The sequence below is a fragment of the Notamacropus eugenii genome, chromosome X, assembly GCF_028372415.1.
Source record: "Notamacropus eugenii isolate mMacEug1 chromosome X, mMacEug1.pri_v2, whole genome shotgun sequence".
In the NCBI taxonomy this organism is placed as follows: domain Eukaryota; kingdom Metazoa; phylum Chordata; class Mammalia; order Diprotodontia; family Macropodidae; genus Notamacropus; species Notamacropus eugenii.
The window spans coordinates 68,640,721-68,667,266 of NC_092879.1; the positions used below are offsets into that span (position 1 = coordinate 68,640,721).

General features: G+C 39.7%; 1 protein-coding gene across 7 annotated transcripts in view; it reads left to right on the plus strand.

Moving 5' to 3' along the window:
- The window catches only part of AFF2 (ALF transcription elongation factor 2), a 529,569-nt gene that overhangs the window by 427,160 nt on the left and 75,863 nt on the right, over window positions 1–26,546 (plus strand). For all 7 annotated transcript variants that reach the window (XM_072626094.1, XM_072626091.1, XM_072626093.1 and 4 more), the window contains 2 exons: window positions 5,492–5,543; window positions 24,112–24,149. In XM_072626094.1, coding sequence (XP_072482195.1) covers window positions 5,492–5,543; window positions 24,112–24,149 — 90 coding nt within the window. The remainder of the gene's footprint in view (window positions 1–5,491; window positions 5,544–24,111; window positions 24,150–26,546) is intronic.

The window sequence follows — 26,546 nt, forward strand, 5'->3', positions numbered from 1 at the left end:
ACTTGCCTAGAACAGGGAGAGTATCATTGGATCAATTTTGATAATTACACCCCAACCATAGTTTGACTTTTCTATCTTGTCCTAGGTTTTTTTTTCTTTTTTGTTGCCTCCACTGTTGATGCTCCCACTGTACATAGTGATTGACTAAAATAAGAAATCCCTCCCCACTACCCACTACCATCTTCTCCCACTCAGAAAAAGTCCTGGTTTATTGGGTCAATGAGCAAGATCATCCCTACTTGAAAGTCTACCTCTGGGGTGAGAGTGGAAAACTTCAAAATGTAGGCTCCGAATTTCATTGTCAGTGGGCTTCTAAGAAAGCCATCACACCACCATTGCTTTGGAGGCAAAGGATATGGATTCAAATCCTGTTTGTGTGTGTAACATTAAGCAAGTACCTTCATATCTCTGGGCCTCATTTTTCCCATCTATTAAAGGAGGGGCCTGAACTTGATGACCCCTGTGGTCCCTTCCAGCACTAAATCCATGATCCTTGGTCCTGATGACTTAATCCATAATGCACACAAGAACAAAATACACATGGATTATAGTATGCCTAGGCACAATTTGCTGTAGCATTTTGTTTTGCATAAAAAATGAATGTGAGCATCTAAAATCCATATGTACTTCCAGGCTGCTAATATAAATTTCTTTCAAAAATGCAAAAAGTGCAAGTATTTATTTACAAGTTTAAACAGTCCCTGTGTACCCTTTGAAGTGGCTTCTTTTATCCTGTTACATTTAGGACCTCCTAAGGATCATTTTATTTCCTACTTTATTCTAGAACAGCAGATATGTTTCTTCTTTTTTCCAGGTCAGTTTCAATCCTTTTCAGTTTCTCTCTTGTTTTATTCTCTAGCATACTTTGCCCCCCTCCAGCCAAGCCATGTTTCTCTCCATTTTAAGAGGTACATACACTGAGAATACACTGAATGTAATGCAGTGGGGTGTCCAAAATGATGATGGGTTATAAAAACCTCGTTATAATGGTTGAAGGACTTGGGGATATTTGGTTTATAAAAGTAACAACTAAGCAAAGATATAATTGCTGTCTAAGGATCAACGGATAGTATTATTGAAGGGACCCTAGAGACCATCAAGTCCAACTCTTTTGTTTTACAGATGAAGAAACTGAGACACATTGAGTTAAAGTGTCTTTCCCAGAGTCACACAGCTAGTAACTGATTGCAAGTCCAGTGCTCTAACCACTACTCCATACTGCCTTGTCATCTTTTTCAAAGGCTGTCAAATAAGCTATGAGGTTGAGTTTTGAAATTATTTGCCCACTGTCACAGAGCCCCCAAACTAGAAGCCAATCTCCTGACTGCTCTTCATTATACCATCCTAACCCACAAGCTATCCTCCACACCTTTGCATCATCCTGCTGTCCAGGCATTCCTGGGGACTTTTTTCTGTATTTTTCATCTCCGCAGTGTTATACAAACTATAGACCTTAGCAGCAATGATTTCGAAACTTTGACCAGACCCTGAAAAAATCTTTAAAATAGATGTACATGAATCAAGTAAGGTCGTTTGTTTGGTTGTTTTCGTCCAATTGAAAAATGAAAGGACAACTTTTAGTGTTTTAAAAAATGAAAGAATGAGTGAAAAAGTATTAAGTGATTATAATGTATCAAGCACCAGGGATACAAGTACAAAGCCAAAGCCAACCTCTGACTTCAACATGCTACATATAGGCAAGGGATGGGCAGCCAGGGAGGGGATTATTGAGCGAGGTTAGGAAGGGAGTAATTTGACACGTCCTGTTCAGGTCCGGTGACAGAGCTGATTTGATTATGAAAATATTTGATAAGCATAATCTTTTATTTTACAGAGCCCTCTGCAGTCAGGTAGATGGACAGATTTTCTTGCAGTTTCACAATATTGCTACCACTTCTCAATCTAGTGCTTACATCCACCTGAGACACCTGAAAGATGATGAAATAGAGCCTAGAGTGTTGGCCTTGGAGTCAGGAAGACCTAAGTTCAGATCCCACCTCAGATACAACACTAGCTGCATGATCCTAGCTGTGGCTCTTTCTGCTAATCCTGCTGCAACCTGTCTTATGTAGTGTGTAAATCTGAGGGAGATGCTAGAGGTACACAGAGGTCAGGTGACTTGCTTAGGGTCTCATAGTGAGTATGATTCCAAAACAAGTGTTCAGTTCATAGTATCATGCTGCCTCGATAGCGAAAGTACCATCCCTTTCAAATCTTAGTGAGGTAAATGGCTGTTATATTTTGAGATATAAATGGAAATTCTTGCATCTAGGAGTAGAAAAAGAGGTAGCTTGTGCCTCTTTAAGACCACCAGTTGTTAAAATTGTTCTCTAGGACAAAACACTATGGTGCAAAGATAGGGGAAGGTAGGCAGGCCCTGGGAGTGCACTGCCATGGTGACATACTAGCCATGACATGGTAGTCAGACTGGTAGAGGACCGTGAGACAAAGGAAAAATTGGCTGAAGTTCCGCCTACCCTCAGCCCATGTCCAAATCCCAGTCTCCCTATCCTACTCATAACTCCAACTCTACTGGAAACTACATTGTACCCAGGATCTACTAAAATTGTTAGAGCATGTTTTCTGACCGTGACATTCAAGGGCCTTTAACCTAGCTACCCAGCTTTCCTTGAGACTACTTTCCCATATATACTCTAGGGACCTATCTTCCAAACTGTTTCCCCATGACCTGTTGTTGTTCAGTCATTTCTGACTCTTTATTATCCTGTGGACTATACTGTCCGTGGGGTTTTCTTGGCAAAGATGGTGGAGTGGTTTGCCATTTCCTTCTCCAGTGGATTAAAGAAAAGAGAAGCTAAGTAACTTGCCCAGAGTCACACAGCTAGCAAGTATCTGAGATTGGATCTGAACTCAGATCTTCCTGACTTCCAGGCCCAGTGTTCTATCCACTACACCATCTGGCTGACTCTAAAAACCTACTTCTACAGAACCCTTTGCTCATGCTGCCCCTTGCACCAGGTGTGATCCTCCTTAAGAAACACACCCACCACACCCCTCCAACTGGTTTACATCCTACCTGTCATTTAAAGCCTCATTAAATGCCACTCTTTTCATGAAACTGCCTCCTCAGTCTGCTTAAGAGCATGTCCACTGTCTTTCCCTCTCCTAAGCTATCATTACAATGGAGCTATGCCACTCTTCTAGCATTAATCACATTCTCCCTTGTACTTGGTTGTTTACAAACTTGTCTTATCCCTCCTAGATTAGAAAATCAAGGAGAGAACCAAACTCTTCTCTTGTTCCTCTTTGTAGCCTTCCTGCTAATGTCTTACCTCTAGGGTTTCCTTCCATTTGTATACAGCTTTGCTTGCACAATTATTTGCGTATTGTCTTCCCAATTCAAAAGTGAGCCACATGTTACCCTCCTCCCCTCCCCCCAGCACCTAGAACAGCGTCCAGCACATAGTAAGCACATAATTTATATTTATATTTATTTATAATTTAATGCTTGTTGACTGACCCCAGAAAGCTGACCCATAGTATCTCATATGTAGTCAGTGCTCCATGAATATTGTCAATTGAATTATTGCAAAATGAATAATAAAATCTCTTAGTGAAGCATCTGAATTTTTAATCTTTGAATTCTCGTCTTTGTGTGCCGAAATGAATTATATGTTTGCAGTGGTAAGTTTGCAACGGCTAAAGAAACAGCACGACACAATTTTTTCCCTTCTCTTGGGTCTTCTATGCATCTATTATTTATCTGAAGGGAACTTATAAATCCTGGAAATGTAGTTTATCTGAAACAAACTCTAACAGTTGTCTTTCCTACCAATCATATTTTATGCCCGTCTTATATTTTCAGACCTCAGTAAATATGCCATGTCCTTACAAAGCAGAAAGTGGTAATAGCAGATACTTTATTGGCAGATTTACAAGATGGCCAATTTTCTTGGTTATTTTCCTAATTTTAATGGAATCATGAATATGATTTTTTTTCAATTTGCCAATTTGAAAGTTTCCTTTTTTGAGGGAGGCAGAGTAGTGCCATGGAAAAGATTGTGTCCTACCTACTCTAAGTTGTTCTTAAATATGACTTCAGTACTGTGGAGAAATCCAGGTATTAGAATCCCCTCAATTGTGGCATTGCTGAAATAGGCTGAGCTTGATCCAAATGGTGGTACATCTTTCTAGGTTATCAAATCTCTTTGACTTGTTAGTAAGTGGGGCAGGACTAAAGAAATGCTTCCTGTCTTTGGGTGTCTTAACTACAACCCAATAATGATATGGGCTTTTATATCTGTTGCCATGACCAAGGATTATGGAAAAAGATCACAAAGGATTGTCTGCCAATAGTGGGTGACACCAAAAATGATACTCCCATGGAAACAAAGGTATCTGTTCGATAAATAATTTTGAAAGTGCTTTCTTATTTTACCAAAATTGAAAATACTTATATTTTCTCAAGATGCTTTCCTTGCCTTTGAGAGAAGGATTTCTTATGTATAGCACAGGATTACATCAATAGATCAGACTGTAAAGGAAGACATCTGTCATATATCCAGGGGTTAATGACCAATGGTTTTATGACCAGATCTTTGGTGCCCACTAAGATGTCCAACAACAAAGGTCACCATGAGACAAATTACTTAGAAACCAATTGAAGTTCTCTAAATGGTTTCTCTTTATGACAGTTTCAGAAGGCTTTAAACAGGCTGATCTATGAAAAATACTTTGTTTTTCATTTAGAATGACTACCCTTAGCCCATGAGAACCTAGTACTTTAAGCTGTTGGTCAGTCTCCAACATAAGCCCATTACATTTCTTTGATACCATATCAGCCAAAAATTGCAGTTCAGGGGCAGCTAGGTGGTGTAATGGATAGAGCACCAGCCCTGGAGTCAGGAGGATCTGAGTTCAAATGTGGCCTTAGTCACTTGACACTTATTATGGGTGTGAAGCTGGGCAAGTCCCTTAACTCTGAATGCCTTGCCAACAAAATTGCTGTCCAAAATGCACGAAAGAGGTTCTGTGTGTAGAAAGCATGGACTGTCTCTGGAGATGATAAAATATTATTTTTTGTAAAGGAAAATTTTTAATAGAGCAATCAATCCTGTAGTTTCTGCTGATACTCTTATATCATCAAGAGAAAGTAAGGAAGACTCCCAACACACTGATGAAAAGTAGGACATACTGGGCAGGTAGGCATGGATGGGACACGATCTGAGTTGCTGGGAAAAATGCCCACATTGATGAGATCCCAAATGCATTTAGTCCATCCCTCCCAGATTCAGGTTTTGTAGGTAGAAAGTGTATGCAAACTGTGTGTTACGTGTAAACAAGAGATCAAAAAACCAAGCAGCTGATATACACTTGAATCCATATAACCGCATTTATGTTCTGTTGATTCCATTAATACATTTTTATTGATTGCTGATTGAATGATTAAGGGATGTGTTCCATTACTAATCAATTTAGAAAAGATGTTTAAAGAACATAACTCTGAGGTTTGTTTGTTTGTTTCTTGTAGAATGCTTGAAGACGACTTGAAAATCAGCAGCGACGAGGATGAAAATGAGCAGGTAGAGTGCTTGCTATCAGTCACATTGTTATCACTTGGACTTGTCTGTATGATGTGCAGCAAGAAGAGAGTGGAGGGGAAATGTGGAGAGGGAGGGAGCAGGACTGGGATGGTCTGAGAGGGAGAGAAGAGAAGTCAGAATTTTGAAACTATAGATTTTTGGAACTCTCCAAACCCTGCTTTTTACAGAGGAAAGAGAAAACAGTAGGGGCAAGAGTGGTCATCGTTATTTAATAGAGACTTTTAAATCAGTTAAGTTATAATTATTTTCTTAGTATGTGAGAGGCATGACTTTTTTGTTGGTTGAGAATGAGACTCAGTACCTTACACCCATGAATTCCCATTTCCCAGATGTATCCCTTGAGACCTCAATTCAGAATCCATATCATATAGTTTTCTGACTTCTTATATGGCATTTTAGTGAAAAATTCTTTTGCTGAAGATTTGTTCATGGCATTGTCCTTTCTTATATTTGGCATAATAAATATTTGCCATTATGACCAAGAAATACAATGGAAAGAACTGACATTTTCACCCAAACACTGGAACTTTTGATATTTCAGGGTCTTTGGTAAAGGCCAAAATTATTTGGAGAGTAGGAGAGTCAGTAATCCTTTGTCTTATGGTTATGATGTTTTTGCAATTTATTATAATTTTCACATGGAATTGATTTTCAAGGCATACAAAGGGACAGGCCATTTTTTCCACATGAGCTGAAGACCTCCCCACAACAACAATCTTTTTTGTAATTAAATTATTTTATTTGTTTTCAGTGTTCTACAATCACTTCTATATATCTTAGATTTTTTCCCCTCCCTCCCCACTCCCTCGCTGAGGTGGCATACAATTTTATATAGGTTCTATACATACATTCCTATTAAATACATTTTCACTTTAGTCACGTTGCATAGAAGAATTAAAATGAATGGGAGAAACATAATCATAAAACAAAACAAAACATAATACAAAAGAAAATGATCTGCTTCATTCTGCAATCGAATTCCATAATTCTTTCTCTGGATATGGAAGGCATTTTGCCTCAAGAGTCCATTGGGAATTTTTTAAGTCCTTGCATTGCAGTGAAGTTCTATGTCTACCAGAAAAATTCCTCGCATAATGAACCACAATCTTGAAGGTAGACTTTATATTGAAATTTTACATAAGTATTTAAAGGTTGTAAGCAAATATCAAATTCTTAACTTGTTGCACAATTTGTGAAGAAGGTGTAAAGAAAACTTGCCAATAAAAACTTTGATTCCATTCTCATTCAGAAAGAGTTGCTGCAATGTAACAGCTCCACCAGTGTACAGTTAGTTCCACAAGCTAATAGAATGACCCAAGTCATACAAGCTCAAAACTTGCCTTTCCTTTGCTGTCATGTCAATTTCCTTCCCTTTCCCTCTCTTTCTCCCCTTCCCATCTCTCTTCTTTCCTCTCCTCCTCACTCCCCACTTGGACACGTATGGTTGCATCCATGTAGAGCCCTCTCATTGTGCAAACTCCCACACTGATGCAAATCCGTGACCACTCCCTAACTTACTGTGTTAGAAAATTGCCCAGGGCACTAATGGACTTGCCCATAACCATACTGCTAAAATGGCACAAGATTTGAATTCAGATCTTTCTGACATGCACACTCTCTCTGTATTTGCTCTCTGCCATCTGAAATAACAATCCCTTCCAACCTTTGACATTTGAACTTGTCAGAGTCACTGTGAGTTCATCCTTAGAGGATCCCTTGTGCTGCTCTCCTGAACCCATTTCAGTAGAGAGCAGCACAGCTGCACCTTAAATTAGTTCTCTTAATGTGCTTTCTTTCCATCTTCTCTAAGTCCGACATATTTATAAACTGAAATCTAATTAAAAGGTCACTTGTATCGACAGTCACCTTTGACATTGCAAGTTTTGTTTATTAATTTTTGTATCTCTTAACATTCATAAATTAATGTGTCATTTGACAATCTAATACAATCTAACATTTACGAAGTGCCTACTATGTACTAGTAGATATTAAGATAAAGCTAAAAATTGTCCTTACCTTCAAGTAGCTTATAATACTATATATACACAGATGATTTGAGTCAGGAGAAAGCACTTAGAGCTGGTAGGATCGAGAAAAGCTTCCTGTAGTCCAGGAACCAGTAGATGTGAAGATGAGGAGGCCATTCTAAGCTTGAGGAGCAGCCTATGCAAAGGAATGGAGGTAGGAGATAGATTGCTAACAGGAAATAGACTGCTGCCCTCATCAAGTACAGCGAGCTAGTATGGTTGATAGAGCACAGGACTTGAACTCAGGAAGATCTGAGTTCAAATCTTGCCTTAGACACTTCTTAACTCTGTGACCCTGGGCAAGGCACTTAATGTCAGTCTGCCTCCATTTCCTCACCTGTAAAATGAAGATTGTAACAGCACCTACCTCTGAAGGTTGTCGTGAGGATCAAATGAGAGAATATTTGTAAAGTACTTAGTACAGTGCCTGGTACTATAGGGACAATATAAGTGCTAACTCTTCTTATGATCCTGATGATGATGTGAAATGCCAAATAGTACATACCCTTTATCTTTGACCTATCAGTTACAGTCAGGTTATAGTAATCAGTCCATATCCAAAGTCTCTCTAGCATGCAATTGATAACAGTTAACAAATTGTGACTGTCTAAAGTTTACCACCATGTTGTATTGTTGGTTTCAACGTATGGTTAGACTGTTTCTGAGGGTAGTCTGTTATCTCCATTGGTATAACTGCAAGTTGTGCCTTGGAAAATGACTATTGACTTTATATTAGATGTGGGAGGGGGGGCTACAAGGACTCCAGTGCATGAATCCGTTATCATAGTGTCATCTATTTAGAGATGAAAGGAATTTTAGATATCATCTAGATCAATGGTGCCAAACTCAAATAGAAAGCAGAGCCACTAAACCATATTAAGGATCCCTGTGGGCTGCGTACTGACTTAGACAACCACATGTTAATATCATCTCTATTCTATGGCCTCTTATTTATTCTGTTAAATATTTCCCAGTTGCATTTAAATCTGGTTTGGAGGCACTGGCGGTGTTGCAAAGCAGCCCATGGGCCATGTTTTTGACACCTTCTCTAGACCAAACATGTCACCTTACAGAGGAGGAAACTTGAATACCCGAAAAGTTTAGTGATTTCCCCAAAGTCACACACATAGCCAGAATCCGAACCCAGGCCTTCCCACTGCAGATCCGGTACTCTTTCTATTGCACCATCCTGCCAACAAGTTAATATCAACTTGGTTAACACATTCTCTTTTCCAAATACTTTTTTAATATTATAACTCTATGTATCAAGGATCTCAAGAGAGTGTTTCAAGTCCATGTATGAAAGACAAATCCAGATTCCAAATGTGCAGGCTTCCAGTTTGGCATTTTGGTCCCATGCCTTTTACATTTTTGCCACTTCCCCCCATCAAAAATTATATTAAACATGCTGAGCAGGCATACAGGTCATCTGCATAAACATCAACAAAGCAATTAAGATGCGTTTAAATGCTAAGTCAAATTCCCTCAAATGTCTAAACGGATTACGAGGCTGGAATGGGAACATTATCATATACAAATTAAAGATACCAAATGTTCAGCTTTAGAGCTCGGGGTTGCAAACAAAACGGAATAAACTACTACCCCTCTAAAAGGAAATGTTATCTTCTCATGCCTTTCGCAGTTCCTATCTACAAAGTCATAGATGCATATTATTACTTGTCAAGAAGATATCACTCCAAAAACATTTACAAGTTTGGGCACATCTTCATATTTTCTGTTCTGCATCCAATTTTTAAAAACCATTCTTTGGATCGAGATTTTTTTCTCAAAAAAGATAATTTAACAGCAATCCGGTGCCCCTAGCTGAAAGTGCTGTTTAATAATATAAGCTACAGTTATTGCTTCATTGAAAGCTGTTGGGTCTTAGAGAAAGATGTCCTCCCTGGGTGAGCCAGAGTGTGGTCAGACACACACCAAACCAAAACATTTTAACCTGAACTGGGAAGCTCTCATTTTGTGATGCCTAGGGATGAAGTTACGGATGCATGATAGCTTTTTAGTCTACTCAGTCCCAGGTGACAGAAACTAACACAAACAGAAGGGTTTGTGTTAAGAATCGGCTTGGAATGAACTTGAGTCTCCTAATGGCTGTGTTCTGACTAATTTGGAACCAGTGAGGTTCAAACCAGAGGCTAGAATTACAGGCCAGCCAGTGCCTCTATACCAATCCCCTAGGAAAACGATATCAATCATGTTTCTCAAAAATTTTTTTTCCAAGTGCTCTTTTAATTTCAGTTCAATTCTGCAGACACCGATTGGTGTCCACTGTGTAAGAGGAATACAATTGTGCCAAGTATTGGGAATAGAAGGATGAATTATTAACCGGAACATTCCTTACATTTACTAAGTACCTACACCATGTGCTATGCTCTGGGGATACACAGAGAAAAAGAATTCAGTCCCTGCCCTTGAGGTGGTTACATCCTGCTGTGGAAATAAAATGTAAAATAAAAACAAACTAATTTCAGGGTGGGGGAGAAACCTTAATAAATGGAGGAATGCTCTAGGAGGTATCACACAAGCCAAGCCTTGGAATTGCAAGAGGATATGGTGAGAAGGGAAAAGATTCCAGGAATGGGGTGGGGGGCTAGGGGAGGCAGGGAGAACATAAAACCTGTGCAAAAGCAGAGGTGCAAGAGAGATGGAATGTTGAGTATAAGAAATAGCAAGTAAGCCAGTTTGGCCAGCCTATAATGTTGTGGGGAGAGGGTTATGTGAAATGAAGAGAGATTGTGAAGGTCTTCAAATGACAAACACAAGAGTTTGTATTTTTTCTTAGGAATCCATTGGGAACCACTGAAGATTCTCAACTAGGGAGTGACATGATAAGATGCGTTCTTTAGCAAAATTGCTTTGTGTGGCTGTTTGGAAGGTGGATTGGGGAGGGGAGAGATTAGATGGTAGTCATGTGAGTGGAGAAAAGGGGATGCATGCCAGGAGTACTTGGAGTAGAATCTACAAACCTTGGCAACTGATTGAGAATGTGGATGAGAGAGAGTGAACTGGGGGCAATGTGATGGTGAATAAGTGTGATAACAGAGGATCACTGGATTTGCAGGCAAGATACTTGGGTCCAAGTAGCAGCTTAGCCACATATTAAGTGTGTGACTTTGGGCAAGTTAACTGCTCTGTCTGGCCTTTTCCTCAAATTAGGGTGCTGGACTAGATGAGTTCTATGCTCTTTAGTAAGCCTCTCTAATGTGTCTTTGGTTGTGATTCCTCAGGAGTGTTTTGATGGGACTTTTCACTTTTCAGTCTATTAATGGGAATTGTGTTTAAGCAATCTTAGATTTCCAATTCATGTTCACCCCTTATTCTTCAATAGTCATTTTCAAGGCAATCTAAGCTAGCTACCATGCTTTGAATTCACATGTGAGTCATAGCTAGGCTGGATAGTCTAATGGTCAAAGATGAAATAGTATGATAAAATGGAAAGAATGTTACATATGGTGCCAGATAACTTGGCTCTACCACTTTTACCTGCGTGAACATAGGCAAGTCCCTTCCCCTATTCCAACTTCAGTGTCATTTTCAGTAAAACAAGGGCGTTGGATTACGTGATAGTTAAGGTCCCTTTCTGACTCAAATTGATGAGGATGAAACTGATTTCTTGGCATCTCTGTAGCATCAGGATGATCCAAGTCAAGTCAACAAGCATTTTAAAGTGCTTACTATATATTAGGTGCTGCATTAAGCACTAAGGATAGAAAGAAAGGCAAAAGTAGGAGAGACAACATTTTAATGATTTGCATACAAGATATATAGAGGGTACAGAATGGACATGAAAGACCTCTTTCAAAAGGTGAAATTGAGCCTCTGAGACTTGAAGAAAAATGGGAAGCGAAAATGAAGAAAAAGCACATTCCAGGTATGGGGTTAGGCAGTGAAAAGCCGAGGAGTTGGGAGAAGGAGCCTTGGGTACAAGGTACAGCAATGAGGTCAGTGTGCATGAATCACAGAAAGGAGCACAGGCAACCACAAGAAGACTCAAAAGGTAGGAGGAGGCCTGCTTGGAAAGAGCTTTGAATACTCAATAGAGAATTTTGTAGTTGATCTTGAAGGTGACAGGAAGCCACTGGAGCACATTGAGTAGGAGGAGAGTGAAGTGGATGGACTTGCAATTAGAAGATCCCTTTGAGAGTTAAGTGGAGGATGAACTGCAGTGGGAAGAGAGTCCTCGAGACAGGGTGATCAACCAAAAGGCTGAGGTGATGAGGGCCTACACCAGGGCAGTTGGCAGCAGCAGCAGCCCTGAATAGAGAAGCAATAGGCCTTGGCGACAAATTGGGCCTGAGGTGAGAGAGAATGAGGCGGCCAGGATGGCACAGAAGTTGGGATCTTGAGCGCCTGGGAGGCCAGGAAGTTAAGAAGAGGAGAGGATTTGGGGGATGTTGAGTTTGTGATGTCCGGAGCAGATGCCTCTTACTACTTTCTTCTTTTGGATTTTGTTGTGTTTTCTTTTTCTGTCTGCTTTCTGCTGATGTGTGATTAAGGGAACCCTGAAAATGAAGGGTTAAATCTGGAATCAATTTTCCTGTTCAGCTGAGGAGCAGTTATTGATGCCACTCTTGCAGTTCAATAAAAGATCTAAAGAGATAGACCTGGTGCTTCTCTTTCAATAGAAGCAACCTAATCGGTCACAAATGGTTTTTGTTTTGTTTTTTTTACAAAGAAATTGTATTGACAGGTTTATTAAAATGGTTGTCTTTAAAGTTTCCAGCTCTCCACAGCCTGACCTATTCCAAAGGCCTTTCAAACACATGGGGCCCAGGCCCAAGAGCCTTCTATGGCCTAGTCACAGCACCAGGTAAACATCTGCTGAATGTTTCACTGAACAAGCTCATTATGTTTGATTTATGCAGGACAACAGGATGAGACATTACAGTGCAGTAATGTAGCCTTCCTAAGTCACTGCTAACTCCATGTGTACAACTCTGGGGACCCAACAGGCCCAGATTGGCAGGTAGATGCACAGACACATGGGCCTCAGAAGCAGTAGATGCTGTCCAAAATGTCTTCTCAGGACTTGGAGTATTAACAAGATCTTGTTAACTCGAGATTCCCCCTCCTCTCCATGGCCTCACTAGGTGTTTCAGAAATGAGAAATATGGCTAGACGTGTTTCACTGGTGACCAGGATCAGCCGAAGCTGATGGTTTCTGTGCCTCATAAGCCAAGCTGCACAATTCAAATGAGTTTTTAGTACAAAGCATCTTACTAAGTGGTGTCTGGAGATGGTATTTGAAGTGACTATCATATTTTCTTTAACCAGATTTCCTTTCTTCTTCTGCCTAAGGGAGAGCTTCTTCCCCTCGGAGATGGTCACCTTCTTGGCAATGTAATGTCTTTGGAATCATGACACCTTTGCTATTTGTGTCATTAACATTTGTAGCACTTTAGAAGGGGAAATGTCATAAAATATTTGATTTTTTTGTGTTCTTCCCCTTTATTTCGACTTTCTCTTACATGTGTTGGTTTGATTATTTCACATATACAAACCAATTTGATTTTAATCCATGGTTTTGATCTGGATTTTCTATTTAATCCTGGTTTCCTTTTGAGGCCGGGATTAGCACCAGTTAATTGCCTGCAAAATGAATTCCTGAGGAGCGTTAAGCAACAACAAACTTGTGTAGCCTTGGGTGATTCTTCCGCCTGTGCCTTGCACACTGAACTTTCAAAGCATTTGGTCAAAGAAGATCAAAAGCAATTTCTCATTGGCAAATGAAATAAAGGCGGTAGGGAAGGAGAAAAGATCGACCTAATATGTGGGGAGGATAGGGGATGGCAGTGACGTAGGAAGGAGTTGGAGGGAGGAAATGCTAAAGAAGGGCAGGACTGGTTGGGACACTGTGAGAGGGCAAAAAGAACCGAAAAGGTGTCCATGGAAATGAGAGCAGGAGAGACAACCTTCAACATGGACCGTCTATATCCCAAAACTAGACCCTGATAAAAGATGGAATAAATCGTAAGGAATACAAAAGAAGTTCTGTTCCAGTTACTTCTAGTGTGTCTAAAATAATAACTTCTTAACAGCTTGACTCCATAGTCTAAGAAAAAAGATCAAGATGCAAGCCCATTTACCCATCATCCCCACCTCCACTTTGGAAGTGAATCTACTATAACTTACATGTATCCATTCTGACAACATACTGTCTTTCCTGCTATAATCACTCTTAGCAGCCACAGTTATCCCTCCTCAAGGTTTTGCTAAATGTCCGTTGACTTTGTTATCAACCCAACAGCAATTCTGTAACAGCATCGCTAGGGCACACAGTGAGAGAGGTCAGTTTGTCAGAGCTATAGAAAATGCACATGGCTTAGAATGAAACTCATTGACAAATAACTTGGCAAATAACTAAGTCTTTGAATGTAGACAGTTTTCTCTGTCATTGGCACATATTGAAATCCCCAGCAGAATGAGGACGGATGAAGGCTGGCTGAAGAAAACTCTCCCATTGTAATTCTGAAATTATCTGGCAATTAGATAATAAGAGAGGGAATTTTAATTTATTCATTAATGACAGGAAAGTGAATAGGATAACATATAAGGTTAATAGAATAACATTGGCCTTTATATTCCCCAGATTGGGTATGCCATTCTGCTTTATTAACATAGAGACTAGATTAATAAGAAAATGCTTAGGGCTTGTATGATGTGATTTTTAATATGTTCCAGGCAACTATTTCACTGTTTAGAAAACTGCACGCTGAATTTTTCCATTGTAATTAGATCTGATATTTTTAGTACCAAATGTTTTGACTTACGATATGCATATAATAGACTATCCATGAATACACATAGATGTATAACCGTGCAGCACAGCTCAAGGTGTCATAGCTTAACAATCGTCAGCTGGCTCATGCCCACAGAAAGCAGGAACAGTTAGCCAGTGTCCAAATTAATTTCCAGTGTATGCTTTAATTACAGAAAGGAATTCTTGCATGTTTCACTTTTCTTTTGTTGTCATTTGTGTAACCCCTAGATGGGACCAAGGGGCAGCTTTGTTCTAGCCTAAAGGGGCTAAGAAGAAGAACCCAATTAAAAATCAATTAATGCTATTTACATGTAGCAAAGAGCATTGTAATGCAAAAAAAAATAGCCCTTTACCCTGAAGGCAATGCATAGAGCCTGTTCTAGGCTATTAGCACTCCTCCCCAGGGCTGCAAACATATCCCCAAGTCCCCAAGGATTACTACCTATGTTGTTATGTTTCAAGCCAAGCAGTGACCTGGGGCCAAATTAGTTTGGGAAACACTGTTTTAGATGGTGTTCCTTAAATGTAGGTCATTACCAATGTGGGAATATGTTTACATGATCGCACATGTATAACCTATATCCAATTGCTTCTTGTGATGGGGAGTAGGGATAGGAAGGAGAAAAAATTTGGAACTCAAAATTTTATAAAAACTGAAGAAGAAATGAATATAGGCCATTAGTGCCTCTCAATAAATGAGACCATTACTCAAACATGTTTCAATTTTAAATCTGTATTTCATACCAGGGAGCCAAGTTCAGCCGACATTGTAATGTGGTATCAGCTGTGTTTAAGCAAACCCTTACGCTTTGATAAAACAAATATAAACTTGTACAAAATAAAGTTGTACAATCTGTGCCATTATCTACCAGAAAATTTAAGAGACTGAAGTTTCCATATTGGCGTAAGTGGGCTTGTAGCAATTTGACTTGGTATTCTGTTTGCTATTTGAGTTTCAGATCTGGAGGTTAGGATTTGTGGTTCATAGCCCAAGCCTAATGTAGCCTACCTCTTAAACGGACCCAGCCTGCTAGTAAGGGCATGAGGCAACCTGCAAAAAGCAAGGGCTTCCGCCCCCTCATCTACGGTGGTTTCTGGAAAGAAAACAGAGTATAACTCATTGTTAAACTGCCCAGTCTATTTATCTCTTGTGAACAAAAGAAAATATTTGAACTCTTTAGAAAAACTGACAGAATTGGAGCTAAGGTAAGTACATCGTGCAGGCTCTGACTCTTGTTTACACAGACTTTGGTCTGAGGCAGAAGACTGACCTTGTGGAGTCAACCTTGTGAGTCCCCTTCATGGAATCGGAGGGAACCTTAGGGCCTTGTGTTTGCTCCCCTGTGCTTGAGGCTTTCAGTTCTTCTGATTCAACTGGACAGAAACTTCTTTTCCCCCACAACTGCGCTGGCTTTAACACCATTTAGCTCCTGTTTTCTCTAAGCAAAGAAAGAGAGGCCCTTTTCAGCAGCTTGGAGCAAAAGGTGGGGCTGGGAGCCAGGACCAGGGAAGAGGCACCTACAGCAAGAATAATTTAAATCCTACATTTGGAACCCACAAATCCATTTTCCTGTTCTTCAGTGACTGGTGTAACATAATGACAGAATGCCAGATTTTTAATGGAGGGCAGAAATGTCCCCAAGTAAATTCTAATGAGCTTTGCCTGCTCTATTTATATTTACTCCACTTAGGATTATTAGTGGTAACAGAAAACTTCTTGTGACTGAAAGAGGCTTCTTAAAGAAGCCAATTAATACATTTTTTCAGTGAGTTATAAGCAGAAACTCTAGTCTAGAGTTTAAAGAATATGGTCAGTTGACAAATAGATGTCTCTAAAGGTATTTCTTTCCAGCAGAACAGTAATTTAGAGACAGCAGTGCTTAATGAAATGTAAGGACTTGACAGTACTGTTATCATATTAGCTACTTAAAAAATTCCTTCTCTGCTATTTAAATGCACATGAAGACAAAAAAGAACAAGTTCTAAAACCCAAATTATCTATGTTCACATCTAGACACTTTTTTTCTGATAGCCTAAAGATGACAAGGAGCCCTATCTCCTTGTTGGGAAAGACAGTAAGATGCCAGAGGCAGTAGAAGGTTGGTAGGAGGTTGCATCTATGTAATTCCCCACCCCGCAACTCTGAGTTGCCACTCCGTGTTGCTGCAACCCAAAAGAATGGTCCTGGTCACATGATTCCAAGTGGGTGTTGGGTCATGGCTGGAGAGCTAAGTGGGATCCCTAACTTACCACCTTCAGGTTAGAAAGCAGCATTCTGTTACCGGTGACTGCTTCATAGATGAAGGCAGACCACTTCTTCACTTCATCCAGACTCAAACTAGAATATAGGACACTGACTCCTTTTTAGGCAGGAAACGAATCAAATACATCAGTTGACATCTTTCTGTAGATTACGGCTGTCCTACCAAACCAGACAATATCTACGTATAAGAAGAAATAAAACACTCAGTCATCTAAATGATGTCTTGGATACATGGACTGAATTTGTCCTGTTTCATCCCCTTGCTCTGGATTCATGTAGATAGTCTGTAAGTAGCAAAGTAGAACCAATCAAATCACAGAGCAGAAAGATCCCTTTTGTGCTAGCTCTCTCTTTCATTAGCTCAGTAAAACAATAAAACAGTTATTCTAAGAATGTGTCTGCCTAAGTGAGTTAACTCATTCTAGAGTTACGGATGACAGTACATCCAAATACACCAATGATGAGGTCATTTATTAATGAATTAGTTTGTTTGAGGCTTTTCTGCCTCAATGGTAGATCAATGCATTTTGCTAATACTGCCTGCTTAGGTAATAGCGCAGTTGTGTCTCTTTACCACCAGAGCAGTCAGGTGAAGAGAGAACAGTTGAGCTCCTTGCAAGCATCTAGATGCCTAGCCAACTCTTTCCCATTGTACCCACTTAGTCAGTGTCATATAGACATGGCCTGTGCACATGCATTATTATGAGACATCGGTTAAAGATCTTTGGCCACTGCACAACAGGGTACATTTGTCTAATAAAGTAATGTAAGCCGCATAATGTCAAAGATTTTTAGAGTGAAAATATAAGGGATGTATATAGAACAATGATAATAAAAATCACATTTTATTTGTGATTGACAGGAGTAATATTATGGCAAGGAAAAAAAAAACCAATACCCAAACAAACTGACTTATGAAATGAGTTCAAGGTTTAAAATATCTCCAGGCCATCTCAGCACTCACCTTGATAATCTCACCACAAAGAAAACATAGTTATCTCCTTTGAGTCCTTTTGTAATTTAGCAAAAGAAAGAAATTGTATTTATTTTGTATGATATCTCACAGAAGGGGATAGATAGGTAATTCATCAAATCTGGATATAAACAGGGGTTAATTCTGAAGATCCTAAACTATTCTTGAAACTTAATAGAGTTCATCTACCTGCTGTATTAGGATCACACTTAAGAAATCAGGGGATTATTAGGTAACATTTGACTCCCTTAAAATTAGCTTTATAAAATTCCCATAGTTATATATTAAGTTTTCAAGTGCCTTGATTCTTGAGTTTTTTCCTTAGAAGAATTTTGTGTGCATGCTATCGACGAGATTCACTGGACAGGGGACGTTGTAGCTGCTTTCATCGGTTTTGTCTGTGAAGGCTGGGCAGTTTTATGGTTAGTGTAATGAAGTGTGACTCAAGCCCTATTCTCTGTTTCTGACTATACCCATCAGGATCATAGGATTTCAATCAGAAAAGGATGGTAGAGATGATCTAGTCTAGCTTTCTCAGTTTACAGAAGAAGAAACTGAAGCCCAGAAAGGGAAATAAAAACACAGGCAACAAGTAGCAAATCGAAGATTCATCATTAGTTGGCCTTACCAGTCTTGCCTTCATTTCCTTCTTTGACCCAGGAAACAGACTGATCCATGAGGCAATTGTCATGGCTGAACTTTCTAATAACCGGATTTCAGGTAGAATGCTGTCCTAACGGAGCGGATGTAGAGCTATGGTTAGTACTTTGGGATTCAGAATTGGGTGACTAGACCCAAAGAGCAGTCATTAATGGGTTTCTTTGGAGGGAAGATTCTAGTCTACTACTGGAGTGATCCTGTTCATGGCTTTGTGTTCCTTAGCAGTTTTATTAGACTCTGTTCTGGGCTGCCTTCTTTTTTTTTCTATACTCTCAATTGGTGGTCTCATCATTTCGAATGGCTTCAATTATCATTTCGATGCAGATATTTCCCATATTTATATATCTAGCTCCACTCTTTCCACTGAGCTTTTAGCTGACATCCACAAATGTTTATGGGATGTTTCCAACTGGATAGCCAATAGATATCTCAAACTCAACATTTCAAAGTAGAACTCATTGTCTATACTCCAACCCTCTCCTTTGACATATTCCCCTCTTTCTGTCAAGAATACTGCCATCCTTCCAGTCACCCCCATTGGCAATCTGGGAGCCATCCTTGACTTTTTATCCCCCTTCGCCAGCCCCACCCTCTATATAATTGACTGCCAAATTCTGTAGCTTCTGTATTGACACTCTCTCTTCTCCCTTCACCTATCTATCCTCCACACAACTGCTAATGTAATATCCCTAAAGCTCACATCTGACTTGATCACTCCCCTTCTCAGTAACCTTCAGTGGCTTCTATCATCTTTGTGACAGAATAGAAATTCCTCTGCTCAGAATTTTTAAAGCTTTGCATTACTCCCCGTTATGCATTCTTACAGTAGCTCAGAACTGTTCTTGCTCTTCCCATCTCCATGTCTTTGCACTGGCCACCCCCAGTTCCCAGAATGCTCTCTCTCCTCTCTTCTACCTCCTGGAATCCCTTATTTCTTCCAGGACTCAGTTCAAACAGGAGGCATTTCCTGGATCCCTTTCCAACTTGCTCATGCCTTCTCCTCTCTTCGGTTGCCTTATAACTACTTTATATTTATCTGAATCTCCCAGGATAAAATGCAAATTCCTTGGGAGTGAGGGTTGCTTAATTTTATCTTTGTATCCTCATGTTTACATAGTGCTTGGCACAGAGTAGATTTGTTGATTGATTGATCCCCTATTGTCAGTGAATAAATTCTCCATAAACGTATTATGCTGGTGAGGATCATCTCGGTGGCAGTGAATTATGTGTCCCAGGCATTTGTGATGAACTCATGAGAAAGCATCAATCCCAATGATCACTGATCTCTGCCCTTGCTAATAAGAAAGGCCTGAGAACTCAGGAATGGTTAATTCCACAGAGTTCAATACACATTTGTCAAGCAGTAAGCTGTGTGAGGCACCATCATTGATGCTGGATACTGAAAGTGAAACATGACAGGGTCCTTGATTACAAGCAATACAAATCTACAGATGAGGGGGGATGATGCCACATAAGTATTTGATGAGAGCCAAGATAAGTCCTGAGAAAAATCCCATGAAAAGTATGAGGAACAAGAGATCACTTTCAGTTGAGAATACTAGTGACGGTCTCATGGAAGAGCTGGGTTTCAAGGAAACAGGAGGATTTCCTAGGCAGATATGTGGAGGGAATTGCAGGTGACTGTAGGAATTCACCGCCTCCTGAGCTGAGTAGTAGGAAGGAAGAAAATAAGCATTTATTAAGCACCTACTGTGTACCAGAATTGGAACTCAGGTCTTGCTAACTCCAGACCTGGCACTCATATCTATTCACTGTACCACCTAGCTATACAATAGGCAGAATACGTGCCACAAGGAGAAGCTGTCAGAGATACGGTCATTGTGAAGCCAACATTGGTATGGAGCATAAGGAGAAGATGCCTACATTCCCTATTGAAATAACGATCACTTTAAATTCTACATCATTACATGAATCTGTGGTATGTTTCATTATCTGGTATGTTATTTGATCATATATAGATATATATATACACATATATATGTATATATGCTCAAATACATATATATATGTATATATGTTCAAACCCATAAGGAAAGTGATTTATAGCTTTTTCTCCATTTCACTTTCTTCTCCAGTATATCCTTATCAAGCTTATCAAGCAACCCTACCTTGCATTTTAAGTATAATTTTAGGAGAACAGCATAAAATTCAGGAGCATTATTTAGTCCCTTGGTGTAGTCGGGTCTCTTTCTAATAGTAGAGATCGCTACCCTCAGAGAAGAACCACCCAGCATCCTCTGTAAAGAAGTAAAGAAATTACCAAAACCCAGAACTGACAATTAAAGTGGCATAATGATCTTACCTACATATTCCAATCTATTTGTTACTTTAACGCATGTTTTTAAACTCACAATTAGCTGCATTTCCAGTTGGTCCCCTTTTGACTGTTTATGTGTGCTATATCACATCATTTCACTTATTTGTAATCTATCCCCCATCCTGGCACATCTGTTGTGTGGAATTGTCTCCTCAATACCCATGGTCTCGGGCAGCGAATCTCCTCATATTTATACAGAAAAGTTTTGGCCATTTAAGGCCACAGAAAAATGGTACAAAAATAATCTATTTAAAAAAAAAGATATTTTCACTCATCTCTGCAATGACTTAACTCTCTTTAAAAATATGAGATCTCAAAAGAAGTGCAAATTATTGACATTCACATGAAAGAATGCCCCAGGTCATTAGCAGTAAGAGAAATGCAAATCCAAACAATGCTGAAGTTTCCCCTCGTATCCAGAAAATTGGCAAAAATGACAAAAGATGAGAACAGTATTGGATGGGATGTATAAATACAGGTACACTAATGCATTGTTAGTGAAGCTATGAATTAGTACATCGATTCTCAAAGCAATTTGGAATTATCTACCATTTGGCCCAGATATTTTGCAGCTAGGTTTATATCCCAAGGAAGTTACTGACAAAAAGAAAGGCTCCGTATATGCCAAAGTATTTATAGCAGCACTTGTGGTAACAAGTAATTCGATGCTAAGTAGATGTCCATCAATTAGGGTCTGGCCAAACAAATTGACAGGGGAATGTAAAGTAATATGATGATACTATAAGAAACAAGAAACATGCTTAATCTAGAGAAGCATGGAAAGACTTATATATGAACTGATGAAAACAGAAGTAAACAGACCTAAGGAAGCAACATACACATGACTACAGTCATGGAAATGTAAGGAATACCACAAAACAATCAAAACTGAATCTTGTGAGATAACAATTAATGAGCTTCGCCCTAAAGAACAGATCCGAGAAGATATCCCTCCACCCCCACTGCTTTGCAGAGGTGGAAGTCCATAGTTACAGAATATGACATAAAAAAGCAAAATGTTTCAGTGTGCTAAATGATTTTACAGAAATTTTTCCCTTTAAAAAATTCTTTATTATAAGAGGTTGCTTTCTGGGAGAGAAAGGAGTACAGGGAGTCATCTAAGCAATGTAAAAGCAAAAAATATCAATTAAAATCTGTTTTTTAAATGGGGGGGCAAAGCTAACTGCATGCTGGATGGACTCAGTACAGTCATTCTCTTTCACGAGGATAAAAGGGATGGGTAGAAAGAGATTTGAGAAGGATAGCTAGGAACACCTCCAACTAGAGCTGTGAATTTCCAACTGATGAAAAGTTAATTACTAAAGGAAAGGGAATGACTCGACCGAGACCATCTGAGTCGATAGCAACCCAGGAAAAAAATCATTTGAAGAGGAAGTATTTTCCTGTAATGGTTTTATAAAAGACTACATTTCAAAGGGACCTGCCCAAAACACAATTGCATTTCTTCTGATCATAGGGAAATAATTAGCTCAAATTGGCTGGCTTGATGCACAGATAGCATTTTCAAATGATATGTTTCTTAATCAAAGCTCCAGTTTTTCACTGTCCCCCCCCTTTGATAGCTTTCTCTACACCCACTTTTGTCATTGGGCATGCTCACAATGATGCAGTCTCTCTGTTCTGAAAGAAATTGAACACACACTTGAATCTTGTGCCAAGTTACTTTTAGTAACCTGAATTGTTCTAAGAAAAAGTGAGGAAAATCCAGCTAGTTTTCACAGATTTGAGGAGCTAGAAAAGGTTTGGTCTCAGTGTTTCCAGTATTATCTTTCTTTGGTCTGCTACTTAAAACCATTTCTCTCTAGTCAGTATCAGCAGGCGGGAGAAGGAGGCTTGTGAATGTGCAGAAAAGCTTAGAGCAGGAAGAGTGATGGATATGTTGCCCAGCGTCCTGCTCTTCCTTTGTTAACCTCATTTGGCACACTTGGGAAGATCAACTGCATTAGTAGAAATACATACTTTGATAAACAATCTGAATTAGTGATTTCCTGTCCACCATGAGGATATTGCTAAATTTCAGGTGTTACAAGGACCAACAAGAGACTGCCTGTTTATTTTAAACTTGTATCTTCCACTTGCTTTCTTGCCATTTTACCAAATGCCAAATTTCAGCAATGAAGGCCATGTAATTCTTGAATCCCTAGCCCTGTCCAAGAATAACGAATTTCATCAAAGCAGAAGTAGGATTCCAAAATCAAAATGTGATACATTGAAATTAGGTTAAGAAGGATGACGTTATTGAACAAGAATGCTTAAATATGATTCCATATTCTAATTTTCTAGTATATACAATACAATCCCTGTAACAAATTTACTTTTTTCTCCTTTATATCTCTGGTCCTCCCTACCTTCCTCATCTCTCATCTCCTCTCCCCCTCCTGCAGACTCTTTATGAAACTAATACCGCTACCTGGACACTGTAAAAAGACATAGCTTTATATTATCCTTGTTTTTTCGACCCCCCCTTCTATTAATATGATTTATTTAGCTTAAATGCATTCTAGAAATCTATGCATTTGTTTCTGATGCCATAATTATACTATAGAAATGGGGGAGGAGAAATCATCCCTAAAAACCTCCAGGTGTTTAAACACTTTGGTAGACTGTAACCATTCTACCATCAGTGCCCCCAGCTGTGTTGCTTAGCAACATTTTAATTCAAGAAGAATCGAAGGAGATGAAATCCCTGTGGAGAGGGAAACAGAAATAAGAGGGCCGTTGACAGATGATCTGAGTTGTTTCTTCTAATATACTGTGAAGATCACTAGCTCTTTTCATGAATGATAAATGGACTGTACACAGATCAATGGATTCACCAATAAACTGGAACCCAGGCTCCATGTCCAAGCTGGTGCAGGCCAAGAGGCCCAGAGATTAACTCATTTAGATGATTCGAGCTGTGTTCTCAAAGGCTTCATAAATATGAATTGATCTGAGCTTTTGGTAATCCTTTGCCCTTTTGCGGTGTTGGCTAATAAAAAACAATTTGGAAACAAATGCTCCTTGGACCAACGGCCATGGGAGTGCCATGGTGGCTGGTGGTCATAGGAGGTATCTGTGATAATGTTCAGATGAGTCATTTCATGTCATCAACCTCAAAATGCATCAAGAATTTTGTGTGTGCGGCCCCCTCCCCCCCATTACAAAATCAGATTCATCGATGTTAGAATGAAGAAAGACACATGACAAAGCTTATAGCCCAAGTAGTACTTTCTACTCTGTACTTATGGGATTCCTGCTGAATCCAAGATGCAGGCATGTGCTGTCACGTCAGTGTCTGGAGGCAGACCTGGCGCGGGTGACAATATTCCCTTGAAGAGATGAATTTGGTTTTTTTGTCTCCAGGTCTAGTTTCCTGAGGCAGCCTGCTTCGGTTCGTTTAGTACAGTGCTGTGAAGCATTCTGATACTGTAGATGGTTTTGGTAATCAGTTGGAAGATTGTAACTGTTAATGTTGCTTAATTGCCTATTTTTCTTTCATTCACAGGACATTGAAAAGGCAAAACCTATGGACATTCCTTCAAAGTAAGTTCCTTTTTATATCAGTTAGATATTTCAATTTTAACAATCTCTATGCAAAGAAAAATAATTTTAGTCTTATAAAGAGAGAGAGAGGGAGGAGGAGGAAGAGGACAAGGAGGAGGAAAAAAGCACAGAGGCAGGCAGGCACTGGAGTTTGATTTAATCCTGAATTGTGGCCATAGAACATTCTCTTAATCAGCAGGGGCCTGCTTTGGTTTTTCCCATATCCCTGATGAGCAAACGCCCTGAGTTGTGCCCAGTTTACATAAATTAACATGTGCGTTCTATGAATAGCTGCCAAATGATATTATAATCATTTTAGACAAATAGTACTTCTGGCCTTGCGGGCTTTGCACATGCTAAAAAGATTACATTTTTAATTGCAAGCCTTAGAAAGATCTGACAGAGAGGGAAATCACTGAAAGTGTGCCAAATGCTTTCCAGCCACGTGGGAATGTTTTGCACCTACCTATGTGCCTAGGCCTCTCTGCTCTAGTGATGAAAAGCTCAGAAAATTCGATTTTTCTTTTCCTACTGCTGATGTCTGAAAGGTGACCTAGCGGAGGCCAATTTCCAGAGCATTTTCTGGAATATTGCTCAGTCGTGAGCAAGTAGCATACTGCTCCTTTCATTACAGTACTTTCTAAACATCTGGTCTATATCTCTTGAAGAAATATTTCTTTTTCCTTTAAAGAGGTGGTTGGTCATTAGTCATTTTGGTTGACGTGGCTTCTGATTTCAGTGTTTTACCACAGACAAATTTAGACAGCTGTTTCATTTCCAAAAGAAGGAACCAGCCTAGTTCCTATATTATTACATCTCCAGCAATATCATGTCCCCAGGAGTTGTACATTCATGGAGAGTAGTTACTTGGTACAGTGTTCCTGCGGCCAGATAGCTCAGTGGTTAGCTCAAGGCCATGGGTTCAATCTCTAAGTAGGCTCATTAGTGCTCTACTTTGACGCAGTCACAGACTGTGTACCACTAACTCTGACCAGCCCTCTCCCAAATACAGGCCCTCAGTCATGATGATGTGAGCCAGAGAGAAAGTCATCCCTATTGCAATAGAAAACTCTCAGAGCCCAGAGCCAATGGAGGCCCCAGAGTAGCCTCATTTTTATGCCTGAATGCTAGACCATCTTCTTTGTGTAGAAGTGCACTGAAGGTGCCAATTTTCTTATTTCTTTTCACTTATTGATAGAAATGATTTCTATAAATAAGTTTATTTTAATGACTGTTTATTCATAGGAAAGATTCTGTATAATATCTAGCAAGTTCAGGACTATAACAAGGAGGAAAAAAAGTAGGTGGGTGGGGGAGGAAGCCACACCATGAGATAAGAACTGACCAAAGGATTAGTAAAGTAACATGGAGTTTTTGAGATTATTTTTTATACTTTAGTGTATTTTTAAATCTGCTTGATAACAGACTCAAGTTATAACCAACTCCTGGGTATTTAGAATTGTCCTGCGGTTTAAAAAGCTGTTGAGCTTAGTGGGGTTTTGCACTCTCTTGCACCTGGGTTCACGTTACCAACTCACCATCTGGGCCTTTCTATCAGAGAATCATAGAGACCTGAGCCTTGGAAGTCCCAGCTATTGACCAAGGCTGAGTCCAACTGACAGCAGAGAAAATTCTTGTTTTGTTAATGAATTACCAGAGGCTCTCAGTCTCCCAGTAGTCAGTCCTGCATCACTGATGAACATTCAATATGCTTATGCAAGAAAAGATCTAGAGACCAGATTAAGCGCCACTTCCTCTTTCTGTGGCAGGAGTGTTATTCTAGGTGACACTGAAACACTGAAACAAACTCAACAATTAGAGCTCCCTTGGCCTTCTCCAAGTGTGTCTATCAGAGACATACAACTGTGCCTAGATTTGTCACCTTCCAAAGAATGTGGACCTCCCCTACAAGGCACTGACAATTTTATAAGGGTGACAGAACCATCCTGCTCAACTTAATTTGAGTCCATCCCACAATTGGAGAGGGCATATCCTAGTGAGGGCCCACCTCCCACCTGAGAAGGTAGCAGATGCCTGATCCCAGACTTCTCCCTTCATACTTCTCAGGTTTATGAGCATGCTCCTACTTGGTCACTATATAATGCTCATTCCTAGAGCAAAGGATCCCTCCTAGATCTCCAGGGTTCCCTTTCTTTGAGTATGCAATATTGAGTGTTTGTGTCTGGCACTGGAGAAGCAGAGATGTCTGGTGAATATCACAAATATGTATTTATATTAAGTACTGTCATTTGATTAGGAAAAGGCAGTAGATGTGAAATTACTCCATGACAGCCTAGGTTTACTTTCTTAGCCCATTCTCTTTGCGTCCATTACAAACCAGCATACCGACCAATGAGAATTTATTGACCACTCAACGTTGTGTTCAGGAAATCCTAC